Source organism: Vigna unguiculata, chromosome 5 (genome assembly GCF_004118075.2).
Source record: "Vigna unguiculata cultivar IT97K-499-35 chromosome 5, ASM411807v1, whole genome shotgun sequence".
Taxonomy (NCBI): Eukaryota; Viridiplantae; Streptophyta; class Magnoliopsida; order Fabales; family Fabaceae; genus Vigna; species Vigna unguiculata.
This window is the reverse complement of record NC_040283.1, coordinates 5633288-5654875: the sequence shown is the minus strand read 5'-3', so window position 1 is coordinate 5654875 and position 21588 is coordinate 5633288. Positions and strand designations below refer to the sequence as shown.

Sequence of the window (21588 nt, the reverse complement as noted above, 5' to 3'; positions counted from 1 at the left end):
TAATAACCTTTTATTATTCCTTTCCTACTTCAATCTGGCTTTATTTAAATATAATTATAAAAAATAAATACACACACAATTATCTGGATGCAACTTTCAATTTTTATAATTTTTAATTTTGTGCACAAAACTCTGCAGCAAAATGTCTGAATATGATCTTAGCTTGATTTTCAAATAGTAAAAGCCTTGCATTTGTCCTCTGAATCTACGCAATAATTCGGCAATTTCTGCAACTTGTTCTGTCCTTTTTAGTTGGACAATTCAATCATTAATTTATTATTACAGCAGAAGAACACCAATAATTGTTCTTTTTGCATGGAAACTGTTCATGGAAGAAGAAAAAAGGTGCAAACGCTAAGGAGGGAACAGTTTCAAAACCTGGTTTAACTGGTTATAGTTTAAACTTCAAATTCAAATCTAACGCATTAAAAGCTTACACAGAAAACAATGCTGGGGACCCCCTTCCTTTATGGCCAACCGTTATCTTTGAAGTTTTGAATTTCAGTTAGTTTCACCCTCGGAAAGTTCTCCAACATTGCTTTTTTAATTTTTCCTCACAACCCTTTGGCTGCGTTCTTCAGTGAACCATTTTGAGTCTCAACAGGACAAGACAAGAACATTCAAATTAATCTGCTTTTTCTTTTGATCACCCTTTTTCCCTCTTTTGTACCTTTAGTTTGATTTCAATGGAAATTGTATACCTTAAGCTAAGTTGTATGTGATGCTTTTACATCCTATATAGTACGTGCAGGTGTTGAAGAAGCTAATCTCATAGTGTGGCTTCACCTTTATGTGTAGGTGTTGAAGAAGTTCATCACGTATTTTTGAACAAAGATGGATAAAGCATCAAACTTCGATGAAAATTCTGAGGTGGGTTATCACCCTTCACCTTCCAATACTACTGTTTTTTCCCCTATGAGTCGAGATTCGTTTGCATATTGTCAAACTTGGACAAGTTCAGAGTCTGAGATTGTAGATGACAGTAGTTATGCCAGTGAACCTTCACCTTCTCGGTGGAAGACTAAGAAAGATGTTCTTTCAATGAAGCTGCGAAAGCATTCAATTGATGATAAACTTGGTGACACTGATCTCTTAGATTCAGGTAGGTTTCAATTTGCATTGCTTCTGTAACTTTTTGTGATGTTTTAGACACTTTGAATGAGTATACTACAAGTGATTGACGTAATTTTTGTCCGATTTAGCCGAGCTTGAACTGATGAAGGAAAGATTCGCAAAGCTTTTGCTGGGAGAAGACATGTCTGGTAGTGGGAAAGGTGTTTGCACTGCAGTTACAATCTCAAACGCCATTACAAATCTCTATGGTAATTTTTGTTACTGTATCATTTCTCAATAGTATTAAAGCTTATTGAAAAGAATGTTCCAGCCTGTGAGTTTAAAAGTTGGCAGCATTTCTCATATATGTTTGTGAAATTCATTGGCCTTGAATGTGTTTTGATCTGGGAATTCTGCAGCAACTGTATTCGGACAAAGTTTGAAGTTGGAACCATTAAAGCCAGAGAAGAAGGCTATGTGGAAAAGGGAAATGAAGGTTCTCTTATCAGTGTGTGAGTACATACAAGAATTTGCTCCAACTGCACAATATTTAGAAGATGGCACAATTGTTGAGGTGGGTTTGGTACATGATAACCATAACTTCAATGGAACTTTTTTGGCATCATCTCTGAATCTATATAACGTTTTCTTTCAGATGATGAAAAGCAGGCCAAGGTCAGACATCTACATCAACCTCCCTGCACTGCAGAAGCTTGATGCAATGCTCATAGTAAGACAAACCTCAATTGCTTGTTGCATAGAACATCTCAGTTTTTGTCGTTGTGACTTGAATTTGAACACAACATTGTTTTGCAGGAAATATTAGACAGTTTCCAGGACAGTGAATTTTGGTATGCAGAGAACATACCAGGGAATTCAAATCGATCACGTGGGGCATCAAATCGAAGAACTGTTCCAAGGAAAGATGAGAAATGGTGGTTGCCAGTTCCTTGTGTTCTTCCTGGTGGCCTCTCTGACACGTCAAAAAAACATCTGATAGAGAAAAGGGATTGTGCTAATCAAATCCATAAAGCTGCCATGGCAATAAACAGCAATGTTCTTGCAGAAATAGATATCCCGGAAAATTATATAGATAATCTTCCCAAGGTTAGTCCTCATTGGTAATTGTTAAAGATGATATTTTTCTGTTTCTGAAAGTTCAGATCTCAGAATGAGTCTCCTTATGAAAGAAAGTTTAGAAGAGATATAAGATAAATTGAATGAGTAAAAGGTGATTACACTAAACCTAAACCTACATCAATCCATTTAGATTAATTAACCAAGTAGAAACTAATTAACCAAATAGTAATTAATCTCCAACCAAGTAGTAAGTAAGTAAGTAAACTCTAAACAACTACATCTCTAACAAGTCTGCATCTGTTTTTTTCCAGCTGAAATTCTATTGCCAAGTGATTGAGGATTCAATTAAATGTGACCCCATAAAGCAAATGTCTTGGAATTTATCGTCAAATTTCATAAGCCTTTTATGGAAGCCAATAATAGCAGCCGAGACATGTAGAAAACGGGATGATATAGTTTCAATTAAGGTACTAATAGCAATCAAATCAGAATTAGTTTTATTAATCTCCTTCAAACCAATCATTAAGATTCCATAACTGATTAAGTTAATGCAGGAGAAGCATAGTTTGCATGTTGCATTCACATCACTTTTACCAAAATGAGAGTATACTCTAATCTTTCTTCTTTCACTCTTTTCAATGTGTTCAGAGTGGAAGATCAAGTCTAGGGGAATCGATTTACCACTACATGAACAGTGCAGAGAAATTCTCACCAGAACAACTTCTTGACTGTCTCAAAATAAGTTCTGAACGTGAAGCACTTGAGTTAGCAGACAGGGTTGAGTCATCAATGTACACGTGGAGACGCAAGGCTTGTCTGAGCCATTCAAAGTCATCATGGAGCAAAGTGAAGGATCTGATTGAAGAGACAGATTCTAAGGACAAAAACTACACCTTAGCTGAGAGAGCTGAGTCTCTGTTGCTTTGCCTGAAGCAAAGATATCCTGAACTTTCACAAACTTCTTTGGACACATGCAAGATCCAATACAATCGAGTAAGTTAAGCAAACTATGCAAGATCCAATACATTTATGCAGCATTCAGAGATAGCAGAAGGCCATGACAGAATCATTTTTTTTTTCCTGAAAATAAGTTTCAAAATTTAACTCACTTTGGGTGAAAATTGTCATTCATTATATTGGAATTGTTAAAAAAATGAGAAAGATCATGAAGCAGTACTAAATATTTTTACTTTGGGATCATGGACTAAGAATGGTGATTATGTTTTGCAGGATGTAGGGAAAGCAGTACTAGAGAGTTATTCTAGAGTTTTGGAGAGCCTAGCATTCAACGTTGTTGCTTGGATTGAGGATGTTCTTTATGTAGATAAATCAATGAGGAATCGAGAGGTTTAGAAACTATAGAGATGTTTGTTGTTTTTTCCATCCAATTATCTTCTGTAAACCATATCATATGTTTACTTAGGATGAAGAAAGACGCTAAATGAAAAAAAATATATTAAGTTGTATATGTGTATCTTTGTTAGATGCAACAGAGAGAAGACATTTTTCACACCCTTTAAGCATTTAGCTTGAGTGAACAATATACAGACAAAAAAAATGCTGATCAATGCTCGTATGGAGAAAATATCCACAATTCTCATGAACAAACAAGAAGAAAGATGCATTTTCTCTCTTTTAATATATCATTTTTGTGGACAAAAGAATGAATATCTATCCATTTGTAAATCTGCACTCTACTTGACATTTTACCGTTTCTTTTCTTCAATGTTTTGTTACTTGAGAGAATAGATTACTATACAGAAATAACAAAAGGATTTTATTATTTTTCTGATCTTTTTTTTTTCGCCTATTCTTTTTCTCAACAAATCAAATCACGGGCTAAAATAATTCTTTAATAAAGACTAGGTATTTCATTTTTAATTAAATATATATAATCAAGTGTATTCCTTAAGGTTAGTGATAAGAGCGATTATCACTAGACCAAAAACTATGGTCATTAGTCATGACTTGGCTCATCTGATTTTTATCACGGGACAATCGTGTAATTCGCAACAATCTTTTCCTCCGCAATTATTTTACTATTAATTGAACTCAACCCATACTTGTTAAATCTAAGACAGAGAAGATTCACTAAGAAAATACAACATTAATGAAATCTGTAAATAAAGGATTGACATTACCTTAAACTTCCAAAATTTTAAGATAATAAATTTATTTTATAAAATATTCTACTTTCTCAATTTTATACAACTTAAAACTTAAACTCATAACTAGATTTCTAAGTGGTACTTTACTATCTTATCAAGTTTTCCTCCAAGTGCTATTTCAAATCAGTAGTGTTAGGCGTGCAGTGTAGCGAGTAGAGAGTCATCATAGACTACGAAGCTAATGAGTTATACCTTCACAATCGATTCTTGAATGAAAAAATGAGTTAAATATTCGGATCTTTCGTTGATTTTTGTACTGAGAGATTCTTCTTGTTTTTGCTTCGGGCCTTTCTGCCCAACATTGCCTCAAGTGTTTCCTTTGTCATTTAAGTCCCACATCGTCCAAACATGTCACAACTTCCATGTTTAAAAACGCACGCCTACTCGCTGCTGTTGTCCCTTCGGGGACATCCGATAAAATTGGAACGATACAGAGAAGATTAGCATGGCCCCTGCGCAAGGATGACACGCACAAATCGAGAAATGGTCCAAATTTTTTTTTTTTTCTTATGTCGAAAAGTTTTTTTTTTTTTTCAATATAGTTGCGAACACACCAGGCAACATTAACACCCAAAACGCAGAAAAACTTGCAAGAAAATTGGAATCGTTGAACCACGGAATTATTACCCAGGTGAGTTCTGCAGAATTCCTCACCTACAAACAAACAATTCCAGCAATTTAACCTAGTATGTAGCTGTTGGGGTTTGGTGGTTGTAGGATTCATACCAGGGGTTGGGGCATAGGATGTGAGTTGTAGCTATTAGGGCTTGGAGCGGTGACTGGTACACGGGATGTGGGTTGTAGCTTTTGGGGATTCGAGCTGGAGCCGAGGCACAGAATGTGTAGAAGGTTCTAACACATTGGGTTAAACATTCTGAATAGTTTTAATTTGGCATGTTTTCACTTTGCTCTTGTACTGGTTGTTTGAGCCATTCATGGTTTTAGACCTTGTGGTAATCCTAAGGTTAATATTGGCGGTTTTTAGTATTTAATCTGTGATATATGTTACAAGTTTAAATTAAACCAGGATCTGCTTCTGCTACTCTATATTTGAAGTAGCATAGTTGTAACTATGTATGATATAAGTGATAATATAGAACACAAACAGGCATGCATGTGGCTGCTGCTATATAAATTTCAATTCTAGCTTAGGATGAGTGTATTGAATAGATGCGGGGTTGTTGGGAATCAACAGTTGGATTGGAAGTAAGTGGCTCAAATATCAGTGTCAGAATAGAAAGCATATGTTTATAAGAATTTTTTAAGAAAAATATCATGTTTTCAAATATTTAAAATATGGTAGTATGAGTGTATCTTAATTCGTTCTTTTCGATTAAACAGGGGACAAGAGCTTGAAATGAGTGTCACAGAAACATCCAAGAAAACTGGTGTTCCCCAAATTGTTAAGTTGGACAAGGCATTGAAATTGGTAAGCAATTTTTACGCCTCTTGCGATTTGTAATTTGTGGTTGTCAAATCGTTTTATGCAGTATTAATGTTCATTCATGCAGATTATTACCTTACAATGACAACAATGAACATTTTTTAGACGTGTGTGTGACTAGTTAGTAAAGTAGCTTGGTTAAAGACTGGAACTTATTATATGTACTAGTGATTTCATCTTTCTGAACGATTTGCTCCTCTTGTTTTATATCAGAATATTGTTAGTTTGGTGCTTGTACTTAAACTTCAACCATTCTGATTGGCAGGCCGAGTTATGGGTAAATAATATGAGCAAAGATGCTGATGATCATAGAACAAATGCGGATTTAGAGAGTAGACCTTCCGGGTCAGTAGCAAATCTATCGCTTCTGTTATGATGCACTTGTTTGTTTGTCATGACAGATATTGCTTATGTTATATCATTACACGACTTTATAGGCTTGGTCTAGGTGCAAAAGTTTCACGCCAAACAAAATTTGTTCCTTCCGATGACCCTGTTGAAAAGAAGTTGTATGCCAAATTAACTGCTGAAAAAAGAAAAGCAGCCAATATTGCTAAGGAGTCTGCCACTACTGCGAGAGATGATTTAGATGACGATGAAAACAGCGAGGACTTAGATAGCAGAACTAATGCGTTTGCTAAGAGGAAGGCAACGGCACCTTTGACCTCATCTATGTTGCGAAATAAGAAGCAGAAGTGACATTCACTGATGAGTTCTTTTTTGCTGCAAAGCTGTAAAGTGTCACATTTTGCATTTGCCTTGTTGGAATTTTGGCTTCATACATATTTTTCTTTATTAACCTTTTCACAGTTGAGCATATATACTTTTACGTGTAATCTGATACTACTACTTTCAGTGAAGAATTGATGTCTTTTGTTGGGGGAGACACATTAGTGTATCCTCAATTTATTGTCCATAATGTTCTTGCTTGGTGCACAAAATCTACTGTGTTCATTGGTGTGAATTTTGGCTTAATACATATTTTTTCTTGATTAACCTTTTGACAGTTGAGCACATATACTTTTACGTGTAATTTGACACTACTTTCAGTGAAGAATTTATGTCTTCTGTGTGTGTGAACTTTTTTTGGTACCTCGTAATTAAAACCCTCAATTTGCAAAACATTTTGGAACCCATAAACCACTAATATATGCGAAAGACCAAGGAAGTATCAGTATTCATACCCAATGTACTTTAATTAATTGATAGAACTATACTTGCCATGTTGAGATACAGATTTAAGTTTTTGTCTAATATGTCTAAAGCGTGAATTCGGTTGATATTAATGAAATATTAAAGCTAAATCTATCGACTGAAGTAAGGAAAGAAAATATGCAAAAGCAAGAACAAAAATAATTCAGACAGCTTCCTAATTTTTTTTGTTGTCGCATGTCGTTCATATTTCTGCTCAGTTCCCTTGCAAACCACAAAAAGCTGAGTGTACATTATTTTATAACTTCGTGAAATCAATAGGTTAACCAAAAAGCAAATATACAAAAGATGATACAAACAAAATTATAACACACCTTCTAATGGGATCAGCAAATCAAACTTTACAAAATCTACAATCAAACACCTTTGACCCTTCCATGGGTGATATGAGTCACACCTGTTGCTTTGTCTGTCATAGTAAACAAGCCTAGATTTTTCACTTTTGCAAGAAGCAACTGCCAATGGCTCCCCATTTACTTCTTGTTCCTTATTTGAGTATACTCATTCACAATATATCATGAACCTTATTTGACTATCCTCATTCACAATATATTACGAAATATCAAATTAGTCTAGTAGGATGAAAAGAAACAGTACCAAAGTCCCAAGTATGCTTTGAAGAACTCTAAAACTCTCCAGTGTTCTTGTTAATCAATTCCTATTCCACCTCACACATAGGAATTCCTTTAAACTTTGTATGATCAGAAGACAGTGAGTAGTCTTTTCCATGTGGAAGTTGCTGTAATTGTCCTTCAACTGAAATTAAAAACTCACAGAACTTTCACTCACAAGGCTCAAAATTGTGTCTTCCATCAGTTCAGTAAGAATGGCCTCCCCCATTTCAAAACCAATTGTTTCAGCATCTAGTTCAAGGTCCATCCAAGATCCCTTTCTTGCCATGTCTTTCTTAACAATTTGCTCTAAAGTGCGTGGTGGGGGCAAGGGAAGGACATGCCAGCACACTCCTTCCCAGACCTTGAAAGTAAGCCTTTTCATACTTGGAGCTGGCATCATGCAAGGATTTACTAATGAAACACAAGGTGAGACCCCAAAATAATGTTGACAAACCTCCATCAGAACCTCATTGATAGAGTCAAATAGGAGCTTCTGATCATGGCAAAGAAGGTTGGAGAAGAACTCTATCTGATCAAAGAGGGAAGGATCTAGTATTTTGTCAGAGGTAAGGCATTTCACCAACAACTGATCTCTTGTCAAACCAGAGGCATGCAAGACAACTTTGATGTAGTCATATATCAATTCATTTTCTCCAAAACTATATTTTCCTGTGTCAAATTGTTCTGCAGGTGAAGAAGACTCGTGTTCTTCAAATTGAATATGTAGAGGTTGTACTGGCAAGTTAACTGAAAATAAGTAAAATTAATATGACAAACAAAAGGGTTAGTGGATCAATCTAAAACAGTTCCAACTTTGTTCATATGTAGGGAATAAAAGGGACAAGAATGTGAAACCATACAAATATCTGAGACTGACTATTTCTAGATCAACTAGCATTTTTTCTCATCCAATATGTGAATAACTTTCATATTTTATTAATACTTTTAAGCAAACTAAAAAAGATGTAATATCAGCGTAAAGATTATTTTACTTCAGAAATGAAATAAAAATACTCGAAGGATAAAGAAACATTTTAAGTTATTAATTTTGTTGTTGTAATTTATAATAAGATAAAAGAACTAGTATTAGATAAGAAGAAATTCAACTTTTTGTAATATTTTAATCACTTTACCATATTCTAAATAAACAAGAAATGACATTGATAACATTATATAAGGATAAAATTTAATTAATTGATATGAAAATTTCTATTTTACTGGTAACATTTTATTATATAGAGGAAGAGTACATTTCTGGAACCCTGGCAACCAGAATCCTGTTTCCATTCCTACTTCTAGTTTAGAGTTTGGATACATAGAACAACTGTAACAAAAAGTTTCTAGGTCTTGTTTTTAAGATATAGCTTTAACTACTAAGAACATAGCCATAGATGCCCTGTGAGGCTGTAGAGCAGGAATGCTTACCAGGTTGACATGTGGAGTGTGCAGAGTCATCATCTGAAAATGATGTATCAAGAACAGATACAGGACTCGGTCTCCCAGATAACTCTATCCTGCATTCTAGCTCTTCATTTTTCTTAGAAATAGAAGAGTGAGGAGACGACGGTAGAGATGATAGTTGGTTCTCTTCTGTTAAATCCTCATCCTGTAAAAGAACCAAATGATAGTTTAGACTTTCAATAAATGTAGGGGCCGTGGAAGAAAACTTTAGGAAACATTATAAAACTTTGACTACATTTCTATTGCTTACGTAAAAGTATAATGTAGGAAGTGACATTACCTGATGCAAACATCCAGAACATCTTGCACCATCAGGAGTTTCTGAGATATCAATTTTCTGGTCCTTTCCTAAGATGAAGCCATTTGGATCTGATTCCAATACATATTTCTCTTCTGCAGATTCAACATTATCTGCATCAAAGTTCAGAAATGATAAGTGAAAAAAAATGTAGATAAGCATGCATAATCATGCATACAAACTGAAATTTTATCACAGCATCTACAGCTTTTGAAGTTAAACATTGTACCTTCGGTGACTGTCTCATCTCTAATAGGACAACAGACTTCAGATGTATCAACAGGACCAACCCCATTGGAGAAATTTGACACTGGCTTAATTTCTTGTACTTTATTATTAGAGATTTCATCACAAACGCATGACTTATCTTCTGAATTGTTAGTTTCCTGAGCTGGAAAACCAACTGTGATTGCTGGTTCTGGGGAGCAAATATCCTCACTAACTTCCCTAGTTTTTCCTGAGGGAGAAGATACTGCCTGTGCAGTCACAGAATGATGCTCCAAATCCCTTCCAGGACTTTCTACAGGTGAAAAGTTGTACTCAGGAAGGGAAAGTATTCTCCCAAGGGTTTTGGGAATCTGCCTGCTTGAAATGTTTGTGTTTTCATCACCATTATCTAGCATCTCACATAAATGTTTCCTTGCCTCAACATATAAGTTAGAAGCACTTAACTTGGGAATACCACTTTCTTGTTCTGCGTTCACTTCAGAGTCTTTCAATGTATCAGTCCTGTTTCCCTTCATAACATCAAACATTGGTCTTGCAACCTTTTCAATGAAGAAATGATCTTTATTAGGAGATCTCATTCCAGCATTATCTTTGCATTTGCCTCTTTGCAACTTATTTTGACGTTCAACAGGGAGCTTTCGTGGGACTACTTCAGGGTTTCCATGCCTCTCCTTGCCCATGGCATGTTTCAGTTTCCTTTTTATCTCTGTAAGAGAAAAATGAGAACCAACTCTCACAGAAGGACCTTTGTAAGGGGCAACATCACGAGAATCTAGCAATGAGGCAAGGTTGTTTTCACTTTCAGAAATTTGCATGCCTGTTAGTGCAGGTTTCAGAATGACAATTCTATTTGAAAACTCAGTTTTCCCATTTTCATTTGTCAGATCTTTTGATTGAGACTTCCCCCTTTTCCTGAAAAAGTTAAGATGCTTTCGGTTGGTATTCTCCCTAGTTTGTTTTAGACTAACAAGTTCTAGTTCAGAGCGGTTGGAGGCAGTAAGTGAACTGCATTCTTTGCCATCTCTCCCTGGAGCATTTTCCAACTCCTGAATGTACTTCAGCAAGTGCGAATTTGGATCTTGTAAAAGTTTAAGGAACAATTGCTTATCTGAACTTATAACCTGAAGTGCTTCCATGAGTTCACGTGAGCTGAGGAATTGTCCATCTTCATGCAGATCTTTCCCATTCAATTTCATCTGGTTCATAAATTCATGGATTGCATTAGCAAGGTTTTCAGACATAACATTCTTTTGGTTTGACTGCGCTTCAATTTTGCCATCATTGTCAAACATCATGGAACAAGCAGCTTCAACATGACAAAAATCATCCATTATTTTTTCCAAATCTATAGTATCTTTTGACTGCTCCCTTGAATGCTGCTTATGTGAAAACTCTGATTTCAAGGTTGCATCTGAATTCAAATCATGGCTTTTCTTGCGAGATTTCTTCTTTCTTTTGGAATCTTTCTTCTGGGGGTCGTTACACCCTAATCTGGATTGCTTTGATTCCATTTCCGCGTTACCTTGATCCTTTATTTCATCTTGGTCAGTGATCATTTCTTCTTCTATAAGTTTCTTCACACTAAGCTTTTCAGCATCAGTTGTCAGTGTTAGTCTCTTACTCTCTCCCCTGTCCTGAAACATATGATATAGCAATACCACCACAAGACATACTGTTACATACTGTTAGCAAATTGCAGATAACCTAGTGTTACTTCAGAATTTTGCAAATTTTAAAGTAATCAAACTTCAACTTTTAGGCTGAAAACAAGAGAATAAAAAAACACAAGATTTGAGAAAATGCATGTGGATAGACAGACTTACAAAATTGCCTTCATAGTTTTCATCCAAATTGCTCAGCACTTCAAACTTGTTCTTGGTAAGTGCAGCCGCACCTGCAGAAAACAGAATGAAATCCAAGTACTATTATGATTTTTTTCCACTAATCAGAACAGCTGAAAGATAAGATAATTATACACAAAGAACATACTATGATGAAAGATTTGTTAACAAACATAACTGTAGAAAAGACATATAAAATTGCACAGAAGGATATTCAATTTTTTACCCTCCAAATTATTCAGCATAAGTACATTTTGTTATACATTTAGCACATAGAATTTAGAAACTCTCCCCACGAATATATAAAACACAAACAATGGAAAGAAATCAATTTTGGAAGTAAAAATTTAGATGTTAAAAAATTTCTTACCAAAAGCATGCTTGCTTGCATGCCTCTTATCTGCTATCAACTTCCGAGTAAATCGAGCATGACGAAAATCAAATATACTAATAAAACCCCACATACATCCTGACTGGTCTTTCTCATAATTCACAGGGAATCTTTGTGACCTCTTAGCCATAACGATTGCCACAGTTGACTTCCTTCTTTCCTCTTTTTCCTTTTCTCAGGATGCTAATAACGCAATATTGATCTTATGTTGCCTATGTTCATACAAAACTCCTCATAGTTATAATCTTGCGTGACTTGATTGATGGCTCTAGCACAACTCCCTAACAAGAGAAAAACAGTGTCGGCTAAGTTAAAAGCAAATTCTCAGGGATGTTATTCACCATGATTAAACTCACTCACACAGTTTCGCCAAAGAAAAAGAAACGGAGTCACAGGATTGATCATCTGAATCATGAACTCCTCTTACAGCACAGAAAGCTGGGTTTTCAGTGGAAACAGAAGAATATGCAACTTGATTTAATGCTCAAGGCGTGTAAGAAAAACTTAAAAAATTATAGGAAAATAAGTACCTATTATTCAGGTTCTTTTAGACTCTCACTCCTACAAGTTTCTCAACTGAGTGAATCTCACAGAAGCAATATAAGATTTCTTTGGAGGGAAAGGTATCAATGCCTTCTTTCTTCATGCATGGACCATAGTGAAGAACAGGTTCTACAAAAAAAGCTGAAAATTCCAGTCCACTCTTCCCGTAAAGGAAAAAAAAAAGGGAGGGGGAATGGAGACACCTAGCCACCCTTATTCAGTGAATCCTCCCTTTCTTCCAACAGAGGAAAAAGAAAGTTGAATGATTAAACGTATTGAAAAAGTTTGATAATATATAAAAGCTTCAAACACACAAAATCTTGGCCCCAGAACTGTCAAATCCATATCCCACAATCACTGATTCAAGCAGAGCTCCATAATTGCTGCATAAGAGAATCATGAATAAAATCAACAGTGCATTTATCTTCTTCCGCCACTGAACCACCACAGTGCAGAAGCATCCAAGCCACAGTTAACAACAAAAACACGTCACCATGGAGTTGTCCCCCCAAAACTTCCACTATTCTGCAAACTCTTGCACAGCATTTTCACTGAAACTCCACACCAAAACAGAACCCAATCTCCATCACCAAAACTCTCCCTCAGCCCCAGTTAAAAATAAAGAAAGAAAAAAGAATGACTTGGTAAGATACAATCTAATCTCACAACAGAACAATGGTTGGGGTTGAAACTGCTAGCAAGTTTTACCCCAAAGAAGAAAAAAAAAACAAGACTTTTCTCAGTGGGTATCTTTTTGACAACCAAAAAGATAAGAAAAATGCTAACTTCCACCGACCCACGATTGTTTAACGCGGAATTTTTATGCGGGCAGCCATTAAAGACTGAGAAAAAGTGACAGAAAGAAGAGAGAGAGGGTTATTATGCGATTTTGGGAAAGTGAAAGGGAGAACTTTTACAACGTTGTTGTTGGTGGTGTCGATGTCCTTGTTTGGCAGAAGAGGAAGAAGAATACGTGAGAGTTGCGACAGTATATGGTAGAGGTGTGTGGGCCCATACGCAGAGCTTTTGTGTTTGTGTTGTAAATTTCTACGGAAGAAAATGTTAGTCTTTTTGAGGTGTCACCATTTTTCTGTTCTGTTTTCAATTTCAGCATCTATCAAAGTCATCATTGCAGATGATGATGCCTTGCTCACACATTCACATCCATATTTGGCTTCATAACTACTCTTCTGTTCACACTTTTCTTTCTTTTCTTTTTTTTGTCTCTACTCATTTCAAAATAAACATAAAAATAATACACTATAATATGTCTTAAAATTATATCATTTTTTTCTGTACAAAAATTATATTATTTTTAGATTACAAAATTTCATGTTTAATAATTATTTTATTTTTATTAGTACATTCAACCTTTATACTTGTTAAATTTTAGATTGCAATTAATCTCTTTCATCATAAGGAGAAAGTATAATTTTGTTTTGTTGACTTTTACTAAAATTATATTTATGTCAAATTATTTTATTTTGCGATGTAATAAGTATATAAATAAGTTAAGCAAGATATACTGCCAATATGATTTTCTTATATTATTGTTTAATTGTAAATTAATATATAAGATAAGATTTTTATTTTACAGGAAACCCATTTTTTATAGTTACGTATATGGCGTTTTTAGACTTTTTTTTTAGATTAATATATAATAAGTAATATATTAAGTTGAATAACCATTTTTTTTTTCATTATAAACTATTGTTTACGCTTATTGATTTTTCACGAGAAGAAAGGAAGATATTAAGATTGCTTAATAGTTAGATTCTTATGTCTTAGTTTTATTATAAAGTAAAAATAATAATAATATTTCTGTATTGATGATAATTTGTTAGAGATCAATTGATTGTTTGTGATTTTAATAGTGTTGCTTAGTCCAAAAAAGGAAGTAAAGTGAAGGTATCAGAATGGTGATGTACCAACGAACAAAATATTAAAAACAAATTAATGAAAAAGGAATACCCAATAAATATATTTTTAAGAAAAAAAAACATTAAAAACAAATTATGTCTTCCAAATTAGTTTTAGCTTTCATGTGTAAAATAAAGTGTAACACCTCTCTAAATACAAATGGTAGTTTTTCTCTTTTATTTTAAAAATAACGAGAAAATATGTTTCAGTTTATTTAGTTATTATTGTATTTGTATTTTTAGAAAAGTATGTGCTGTTTTTAAATTTATAGCTTTTAATTTCATAAAAATAATATATTTTTTATACTAAGCATGAGTTGTTATTTAATGAGGATATTTTACACTCATAATTAATGCGTAATAATTAAAGTGAAGTAGATTGAATTTTAGGTCACTTTTAACCGAAATTGTTAGAGGTAGGCCTGTGATTGATTACATAAGACAAGATCATGAAATCAAACAACAAATAAGAGTATAAAAAAGTGTTATTTATTTATTTGTTTCTAAAGTTAAATGATTTTGTTTAAAAGCGAAGCCATGAAATAATGCCACACCAAAGACAATTAGAACGAACAACCAATCATACATCACTGTACGTACAATTTGTAAATAATAATAGTAATGATAACAATATTATAACCCATTTTAAATTCAAGGGTACCTTATAAAAAAAATATTATGGAATAAATTGAAAGAAAATAAATACTTCTATGCTCATATATAAATAAGTGGCAAAATTTAACTCTTTCGGTGGAAACAAAATCTCTTATGTTCATTATTTTATTACATTCTTATTCGTTACTAAATTGTTATATAGTTTTAATAAATGGACGTTGTTTACCTATTAATTATTATTATTGCAATGACTAACTTTTATAAATATAAATAAAAGATCTAAAAAATAAGGAAAAAATAATATTTATTTTAAGTAATATAGTATTACATATATTTATTTTATTATTTTATACAAACTTCGTATTTATTTTTGTTAAAAATCCATAATCTAAATTTCATATCAAGTAAAAATAAAAAACTTTAAATATTATATAAAAATAAATACTCAGAGACCGATTCTAATTTTACTTGTTGAGAAATTAAACACCTAATAAAACATTACATTTATCCCGGCATCATATAATTATTTTTCTTTATTTTAGACGGAAAAAATGTTACAATATAAAAAAATATTAAAAAATAATGACAAATTTGGAAACATCAAGCAAAGTCAACTTATATAAAGAAGTAACAATATAAGATATCATGACATCAATAAATAGAGAGAGAATAAGATGTGACATTCAGATAATTTAATTTATTGTAAAAAGATCATCAAATGTTTGCGTGACAATTGGTATTTTCAGAATGTTTGTGACTTTTATTTTTACATAATATTAGTATAATCATGGTAATAAAAAAATTAATTCAAACATTAAAATAGACACGTAAATACCAAATAGAACACATGAACACATTTACATAGCGTTAATAGCAAATTAAAATTATATATATATATATATATATATATTGAACATAATTTCGATTTCTAGATTTTACAAAATCTGTAGTTTTGATTATTTTTTCTTGCAATTTTTGTATTCTGATTTTATTTATCAACAATTTTATTCTTTAATTTTCTGTACCCATTGATCTCTTACATTTTAGTTGTGATCTCATTTAATTTTCCGTTGAATTAAAAATATTATTTTTGCTTTTTTAAACTTAACGCTATGAGATTGGCAGAAAGTATAATTGCCGTTTTGGGATCCTTTTTTTTTTTATTTTAAACTTATTATTCCAATCACTTTTATATCAATTTACTAAAAAAATCAAAATAAATAATTAAATGATAATTAAAATGATGAGTCAAAAAGTGAATAAAAATAAATAAATTAAAATATTATTATCTTATTTAATTTCCGTGCTTGATTTAAAAAATGATGAAAAGAGAAAGAAAAAAATATATATTCAAAATTTGATGAGGTGTGTCACCTACTTATTTGAAACCAAACACAGTTATATATTAAAAATTTTCAAACTATAAAGTATTCAAGTTGATGGTTTTAGAAGTAAGAGAAAACATTGGTTCAAAATTAGAACTAGAATAAATAAACACATAGAATATTATTTTGAATATATGATTATTTTTTAATTCGATGTACTACATTTAAAAAACTGTAATAAATATAATAATGGATTGGAAGTAAGCTCAAATATGTATAATTAAATCCAGTTCTGACTCTAACTCGTGATTATGGCGTGCTTAAGCCGTCAAATGCCATTATTAATTTAGTTCAGTTTAATATAATTAAAGACAAATTTTCCCACAAATCAATCATTGACCATTCATTTCAGCTTTACATTTTCTCAAAACTAAGAAAAAACAAAAACAAAAACGTGTACTTTAAAAGAAAGCTTATGATATAAATATCTTACATTTAATCTTTGAAATTTTTAACATAAAAAGAAAGGAAAATTGATAGGTAAGTGGCAGAATAACAAAATTGAAATTAGATTAAGATAGAAACATTTAGTACACCTAACCACTAACTCCTCTACAACACTAATTATAAAATAAACTGTTTCTTAATATTATTAATGTGGGCCACGTTAACATTTTAACTTTATAAAGTCTTCATTTTAGTTCTCAATTATTATACAAAAAGATACTTATTTTAATTATTTTTACTTTATTCATTACCGTTTTACCTTAACTTTGTCACCACAAATTATTTTTTGCATTTCTTGTTTTGTCCTCATTCATCATCTCGAGTTATGCGTCTCGTTGAAATTCACAACCAAACATCATTTTGTGTTGAAGCTAATGTCAAACAAAAACATCCATTCTAATACTATGCTTCTTTCTACGTATGCAATTCGAACATCTTCTTTCGGTGCTAAATCTTATTTTACCTTAAATAATTATGTTTGCTTGTTTATCTTTCGCTTATAAAAACTTAAATATCTTTCACATATACATTTTCCTCATACTCATAATAAACTGACGTGGAATTTAAGGTTTTTGTTAATAAAAACTTAGGTTTAGATACTATTTAGTCTCTATTTTGATATAATTTAGTCTATTTGATCTTTTGTTTTCACGTTCAATTTGGTCCTTGATTTATTAAATTATGTTTAATTTTATCTTTTTTTGTTAACGTTATTTAAATTGATAACGATAACGGCATAATGTACAGCTTGACATTGTTCACATGACGTAACACTGTGTTGTAAATATCTGATACATCACGAACCAAAAGGGTACTTTCTGAAGCGTGTAAAATCATTACCCTTAAAGACTTATTCACAGTGTGTTCCGCAAGTCTCCCAAGATACAACAGGAACTTATCGGATCTTCCGAGAATCTCAGAACTAGCAAGATACTCTAAAACAAGTAAGTAATTAGACCCAAAATAATAAGAGGAAGGAAGAACTAAGAGAACAAAATATATAGGAGAAGAGAATGAAAGCTCAAGTGGTATGTCTTGGAGGAGGCAAATGACATCTATTTATAGATGGGAAAGGAGCTTGCAAATGGTGAATTAAAGACTAAATCAAAACTGATTGTGAAATAGTCAAAACTGAAGCACCAAGGCTTGCAACACAATTACGGATTAACCTAGATGGTATTAGGAATCAAAACATGGTCTCTAAAATAGACTTACAACACATCATTGACTGGTTCAAAACTGTTGTGATAAATGCAAAGATCGTGTTTCTAGACACTTTTTCCCTTTTGAAATATCCTCTGTTTCACAACATATTGTTCATATTATTACTAATTATATATTGTTCAAATAAATTCATATTTTAATTAAATTTGTTAATTTATTTTCTATTTTAGTTAAATTTGTTCAATTTAGTCTCACATTCTAATTTTATAAACATTCACCACCATTACCATTACCATCACCACCTCCACCAAATTAAAACCACCATTAACATCCTACAATCACTACTACCACTACCACCACCACCACTACCAACACTACAACCACCACCACACTAAAATCACTCCAACACCAAACTAAACTCACAACTACCACAAACTTATATGCTTCTCCAGGAGAAGCATCTCTTAACGTGGTTTTTATGGGTGTGAGGCATGAAGGTTAATTTTGGGTGTATGCAACATGTGAGGAGAAATTGGGCCTACAAATACCCAGTTGGGCCCACATCTCCTTTTTCCCCTACAAACTTCAACGGTGATTTATTGTCCCATTCATGCCTCCACAAGACAAAATAGCATGCACACTTCAATTAATGTTAACCATGCTTTTCATAATTAATGAATATAAAGTCATTTTGTCATCTTTTTAATTTAAGTTGTGTGGATTTATTTTCCTCCACATCATTTTTAAGATTTTTGTTTTCTTTTAATTTTTACTCAAACGTAAAAAATTAATCTCTAGTTAACTTAGATGGAAAAATGTGTTAAGAAAAAAAATATATACAATAATTCATAATTAAATAATATTTGCATAAAAAAAAAAGGTTGTACAATTTTGATTCCTTTGTAATTGTATTTTATGGGATGCATTCATGGTTGAAAGTTAGTCAAAAACAAAAAGCTGATTGAATATTTATAGTGTTAAGAAACAATAAAACAATATGTGACTTAAAATTTTGTTTTTACATGTAGATGTTGTATGAGAGTTATGGAATCATTTGGAAGCATGAATAGTTTTTGTGCTTTGGGTTATGAGAAAAGGTGTGAGGGTCAAATCTTTGGGACCACAAGCATGGAATCTAATGCTACATCTAATACATCATTACTAAACCTAATTAGGTGCAACTTATTATATATTATGAAGTAAGAAAGAGATGTGAGATACCTTCAAAACTACACTCTAGTCCTTTTTCTTACTCTAACTTATTCACTCACTCTCATGATGCAGAGAATATCAAAATATTATTCTAATATAAAATGATAGTTTAACAAAATTTTATTTGATAAACTTTGATAAAAATAATTATTTTTGATAAAAAAAATCCTAAAATTTTATTGTTTTATTTTTGAAACTTTCATAAAAAAAATAAAAGATTACTCTATTAAGCCAAACAAAATATTTATCAAAAAATCATTTTTGCAAGAATTATATCATCTCTCTGATTCATATCTTGGTTTAAAATGTCCACTTTTCCAAATGTGCTTTTTTAATTGTTTTTTGGATTGGTGGGTCTATAAAAAATGTGTTATTCCAATTAGTTGAAATTTAGATATAATAAAAATATACAATTAATAAATAATATATATATATATATATATATATATATATATATATATATTACATTAATATAATTATAATTTTTAATAGATGAATGAATTAAGCATTAAAAGTGGTGATTAAGTGTGTAATTATTTTTTTAGTTATATATTCTATTAATAAGATGGGGCTGTTAATAATGTAAACAGATATCATATAAGATATGGTGTTACAATTAGAAAGTTATAATCTTATTTCGTATTAAAAAAAGGCTAAAATCTTGTTATGCAATTTTTCATTATTTATAATTAAAAATAATAATGTCAACACGTGTTATTAACAAAGTATTATAACATCAGTACAAAGTGCCACGTAAAGAATATAAACATGGAGACATAAAAACATTATAAAAACATAGGTATAATTTAACTTTTTAAATACGATATAAAAATGTTATGCAACCATGTTTAATAATCATTTTAGTCTTACATTGTTCTACTCTAAATATGAATAAAAAAAAATTATCAGTTGAGTGAAACTTGTTATTGAGTTAACTTCACATTGTTTAACAAATAGTAGAAGAAAGTTTATTTATTAATAAAATAGTGGGTGACCTAATTGCAACCACTTCCTTTTAGGCATTGGATGCCCCTTTTCTACCTGCTATGTCTTTAAAAGGGTTCTCAAACCATATGCTATCTGCAAAAATAAAAAAAGTAAAAGAAAAGTTTCAGACACTATTCTGAGAGAGGGGACCAATTCATGGCATCTCTAATAAAATAAGATTTAGATATGAAGTTTGGGAAGATGAGAAACCTCTTTAGAACACTTTTGTAATGGTTTCTTGTCGTACTCAGTTTCATGAATAAGAAATGTTGCTAAACAAGTTATTCAGCTGATGCAAAATCACTTCCTACAATGAAACAAAACAACAATATTATAAAGAATAATATTATGAATAGGGTTTAATCAATTGAGTTTTTTTTTTTAAATTGAGTTTCTTGTTTTGTAGAAAAAAAAAACTTCAACTCATTCTTTTAAATTTGTGTTTGTTATAATTAATTGACTAATTAATTATATTTTATGACTCATCTGAAATATTATGATAGGTCCTATTGTGATTTAATAAAATATAATAACTGATTAGTTATTATGGGATGTTGTAATAAAATAAAATAAAGTTTAGCCAAACTTGATTGACGTTGGCTTATAAAATAGTAGTTAGGGTTCTCTCTATAACCGATAAGGTTCTCTCACAATAAGTCATCAAGAGAGAGAGTGTCAAAGGAGAAACAAAGACAAAGAAATGCATTTTTATTGGATCTCTCATGAATCAAGATTAATATATCTTATTATGATTTATGTATGTGAATGTGTGAGAATCATAAATCTTAAGATCCTAAAGTAGTTTTCTCTAATGAATTGTTATTGCATGAAAACTACTAATTTATTTACGATGGTAACGTTATTTGAAATCGATTAGAGGTGTGACGTTTCAAAATTTGAGTTTGTCACGTGTAAAAATTTAGATCATCTTTTACTTTCATAAGTCAAAATCAGGAAGATTCTAAGATAAAAAATGACCTGTATTTTAACATATGAAAAACCTAAATTTGAACATTTAACACTTTCAAACGATGTTAATTGTAACACCCCTCTTATCAAGAGGGTAATGTCAGGTCTGCAGCCCAATACACCCCAATCCCTCGCCCCAAGTGTCCCCCCACTTCGCAAGGCAGGTTGTTGTCAGTGGGTATCGAACCCCCAACCTGACCTTTAACACCCTCTCAACAAGAGAGATGTAACACCCCTCTTAGCAAGAGGGCCATGTCAGGTCTGCAGCCCAATACATCCCAACCCCTCGCCCCAAGTGTCCCCCCACTTCGCATGGCAGGTTGTTGTCAGTGAGTATCGAACTCCCAACCTGGTGACATCTCTCTTGTTGAGAGGGTGTTAAAGGTCAGGTTGGGGGTTCGATACCCACTAACAACAACCTGCCTTGCGAAGTGGAGGAACACTTGGGACGAGGGGTTGAGGTGTATTGGGCTGTAGACCTGACATGACCCTCTTGATAAGAGGGGTGTTACATTAATTAGTGTCAATTTAAAGACCAACATTAAATATAAGATTTA

General features: G+C 32.2%; 3 protein-coding genes and 1 non-coding gene across 10 annotated transcripts; 3 read left to right on the top strand and 1 right to left on the bottom strand.

Moving 5' to 3' along the window:
- The first annotated feature begins 451 nt into the window (after window positions 1–451).
- Window positions 452–3585, top strand: LOC114184029 (rop guanine nucleotide exchange factor 3-like). 6 transcript variants are annotated; one of them, XM_028071261.1, is made up of 10 exons: window positions 453–714; window positions 799–870; window positions 987–1102; window positions 1203–1322; window positions 1473–1627; window positions 1709–1783; window positions 1870–2160; window positions 2445–2600; window positions 2782–3126; window positions 3364–3585. In XM_028071261.1, exons 2-10 carry the CDS (start codon window positions 857–859, stop codon window positions 3484–3486), a joined length of 1395 nt encoding a protein of 464 aa, XP_027927062.1. In that variant the 5' UTR covers window positions 453–714; window positions 799–856; the 3' UTR covers window positions 3487–3585. The 6 variants fall into 6 exon arrangements, with proteins under 6 accessions (XP_027927059.1, XP_027927062.1, XP_027927061.1 ...); XM_028071260.1 differs by having other exon boundaries at window positions 984–1102; XM_028071258.1 differs by having other exon boundaries at window positions 452–714; window positions 799–1102.
- Window positions 3586–4610: 1025 nt separating this feature from the next.
- LOC114184071 lies at window positions 4611–6686 on the top strand. The gene is made up of 4 exons (XM_028071309.1): window positions 4611–4932; window positions 5643–5730; window positions 6011–6090; window positions 6183–6686. Exons 2-4 carry the CDS (start codon window positions 5659–5661, stop codon window positions 6442–6444), a joined length of 414 nt encoding a protein of 137 aa, XP_027927110.1. The 5' UTR covers window positions 4611–4932; window positions 5643–5658; the 3' UTR covers window positions 6445–6686.
- On the top strand, window positions 4697–4799 carry LOC114186419. Its single transcript, XR_003605076.1, has one exon. It is a non-coding gene; the product is annotated as a U6 spliceosomal RNA (small nuclear RNA).
- Window positions 6687–7101: 415 nt separating the features above from the next.
- Window positions 7102–13409, bottom strand: LOC114185418. 2 transcript variants are annotated; one of them, XM_028073132.1, is made up of 8 exons: window positions 12321–13409; window positions 12151–12228; window positions 11770–12071; window positions 11382–11452; window positions 9560–11192; window positions 9313–9443; window positions 8997–9177; window positions 7102–8318 (listed from the first exon to the last, which is right to left on the bottom strand). In XM_028073132.1, the coding sequence occupies exons 3-8, from the start codon at window positions 11918–11920 to the stop codon at window positions 7720–7722; spliced, it is 2766 nt and encodes a 921-aa protein (XP_027928933.1). In that variant the 5' UTR covers window positions 11921–12071; window positions 12151–12228; window positions 12321–13409; the 3' UTR covers window positions 7102–7719. The 2 variants fall into 2 exon arrangements, with proteins under 2 accessions (XP_027928933.1, XP_027928932.1); XM_028073131.1 differs by lacking the exon at window positions 12151–12228.
- Window positions 13410–21588: the final 8179 nt, after the last annotated feature.

What these genes read in the sequence shown, in the direction of transcription:
- LOC114184029 (XM_028071258.1), top strand. Translation starts at nt 835, where the DNA reads ATGGATAAAGCATCAAACTTCGATGAAAATTCTGAGGTGGGTTATCAC. An exon ending in AAGATGGCACAATTGTTGAG is followed by an intron (nt 1,628 to 1,708) that starts GTGGGTTTGGTA and finishes GTTTTCTTTCAG; the next exon opens with ATGATGAAAAGCAGGCCAAG. An exon ending in AGCTTGATGCAATGCTCATA is followed by an intron (nt 1,784 to 1,869) that starts GTAAGACAAACC and finishes ATTGTTTTGCAG; the next exon opens with GAAATATTAGACAGTTTCCA.
- LOC114184071 (XM_028071309.1), top strand. Translation starts at nt 5,659, where the DNA reads ATGAGTGTCACAGAAACATCCAAGAAAACTGGTGTTCCCCAAATTGTT. An exon ending in TGGACAAGGCATTGAAATTG is followed by an intron (nt 5,731 to 6,010) that starts GTAAGCAATTTT and finishes TCTGATTGGCAG; the next exon opens with GCCGAGTTATGGGTAAATAA. An exon ending in TTAGAGAGTAGACCTTCCGG is followed by an intron (nt 6,091 to 6,182) that starts GTCAGTAGCAAA and finishes ACGACTTTATAG; the next exon opens with GCTTGGTCTAGGTGCAAAAG.
- LOC114185418 (XM_028073132.1), bottom strand. Translation starts at nt 11,920, where the DNA reads ATGGCTAAGAGGTCACAAAGATTCCCTGTGAATTATGAGAAAGACCAG. An exon ending in AGATGAGACAGTCACCGAAG is followed by an intron (nt 9,444 to 9,559) that starts GTACAATGTTTA and finishes ACTTTGATGCAG; the next exon opens with ATAATGTTGAATCTGCAGAA. An exon ending in GTTCTGGATGTTTGCATCAG is followed by an intron (nt 9,178 to 9,312) that starts GTAATGTCACTT and finishes GTTCTTTTACAG; the next exon opens with GATGAGGATTTAACAGAAGA.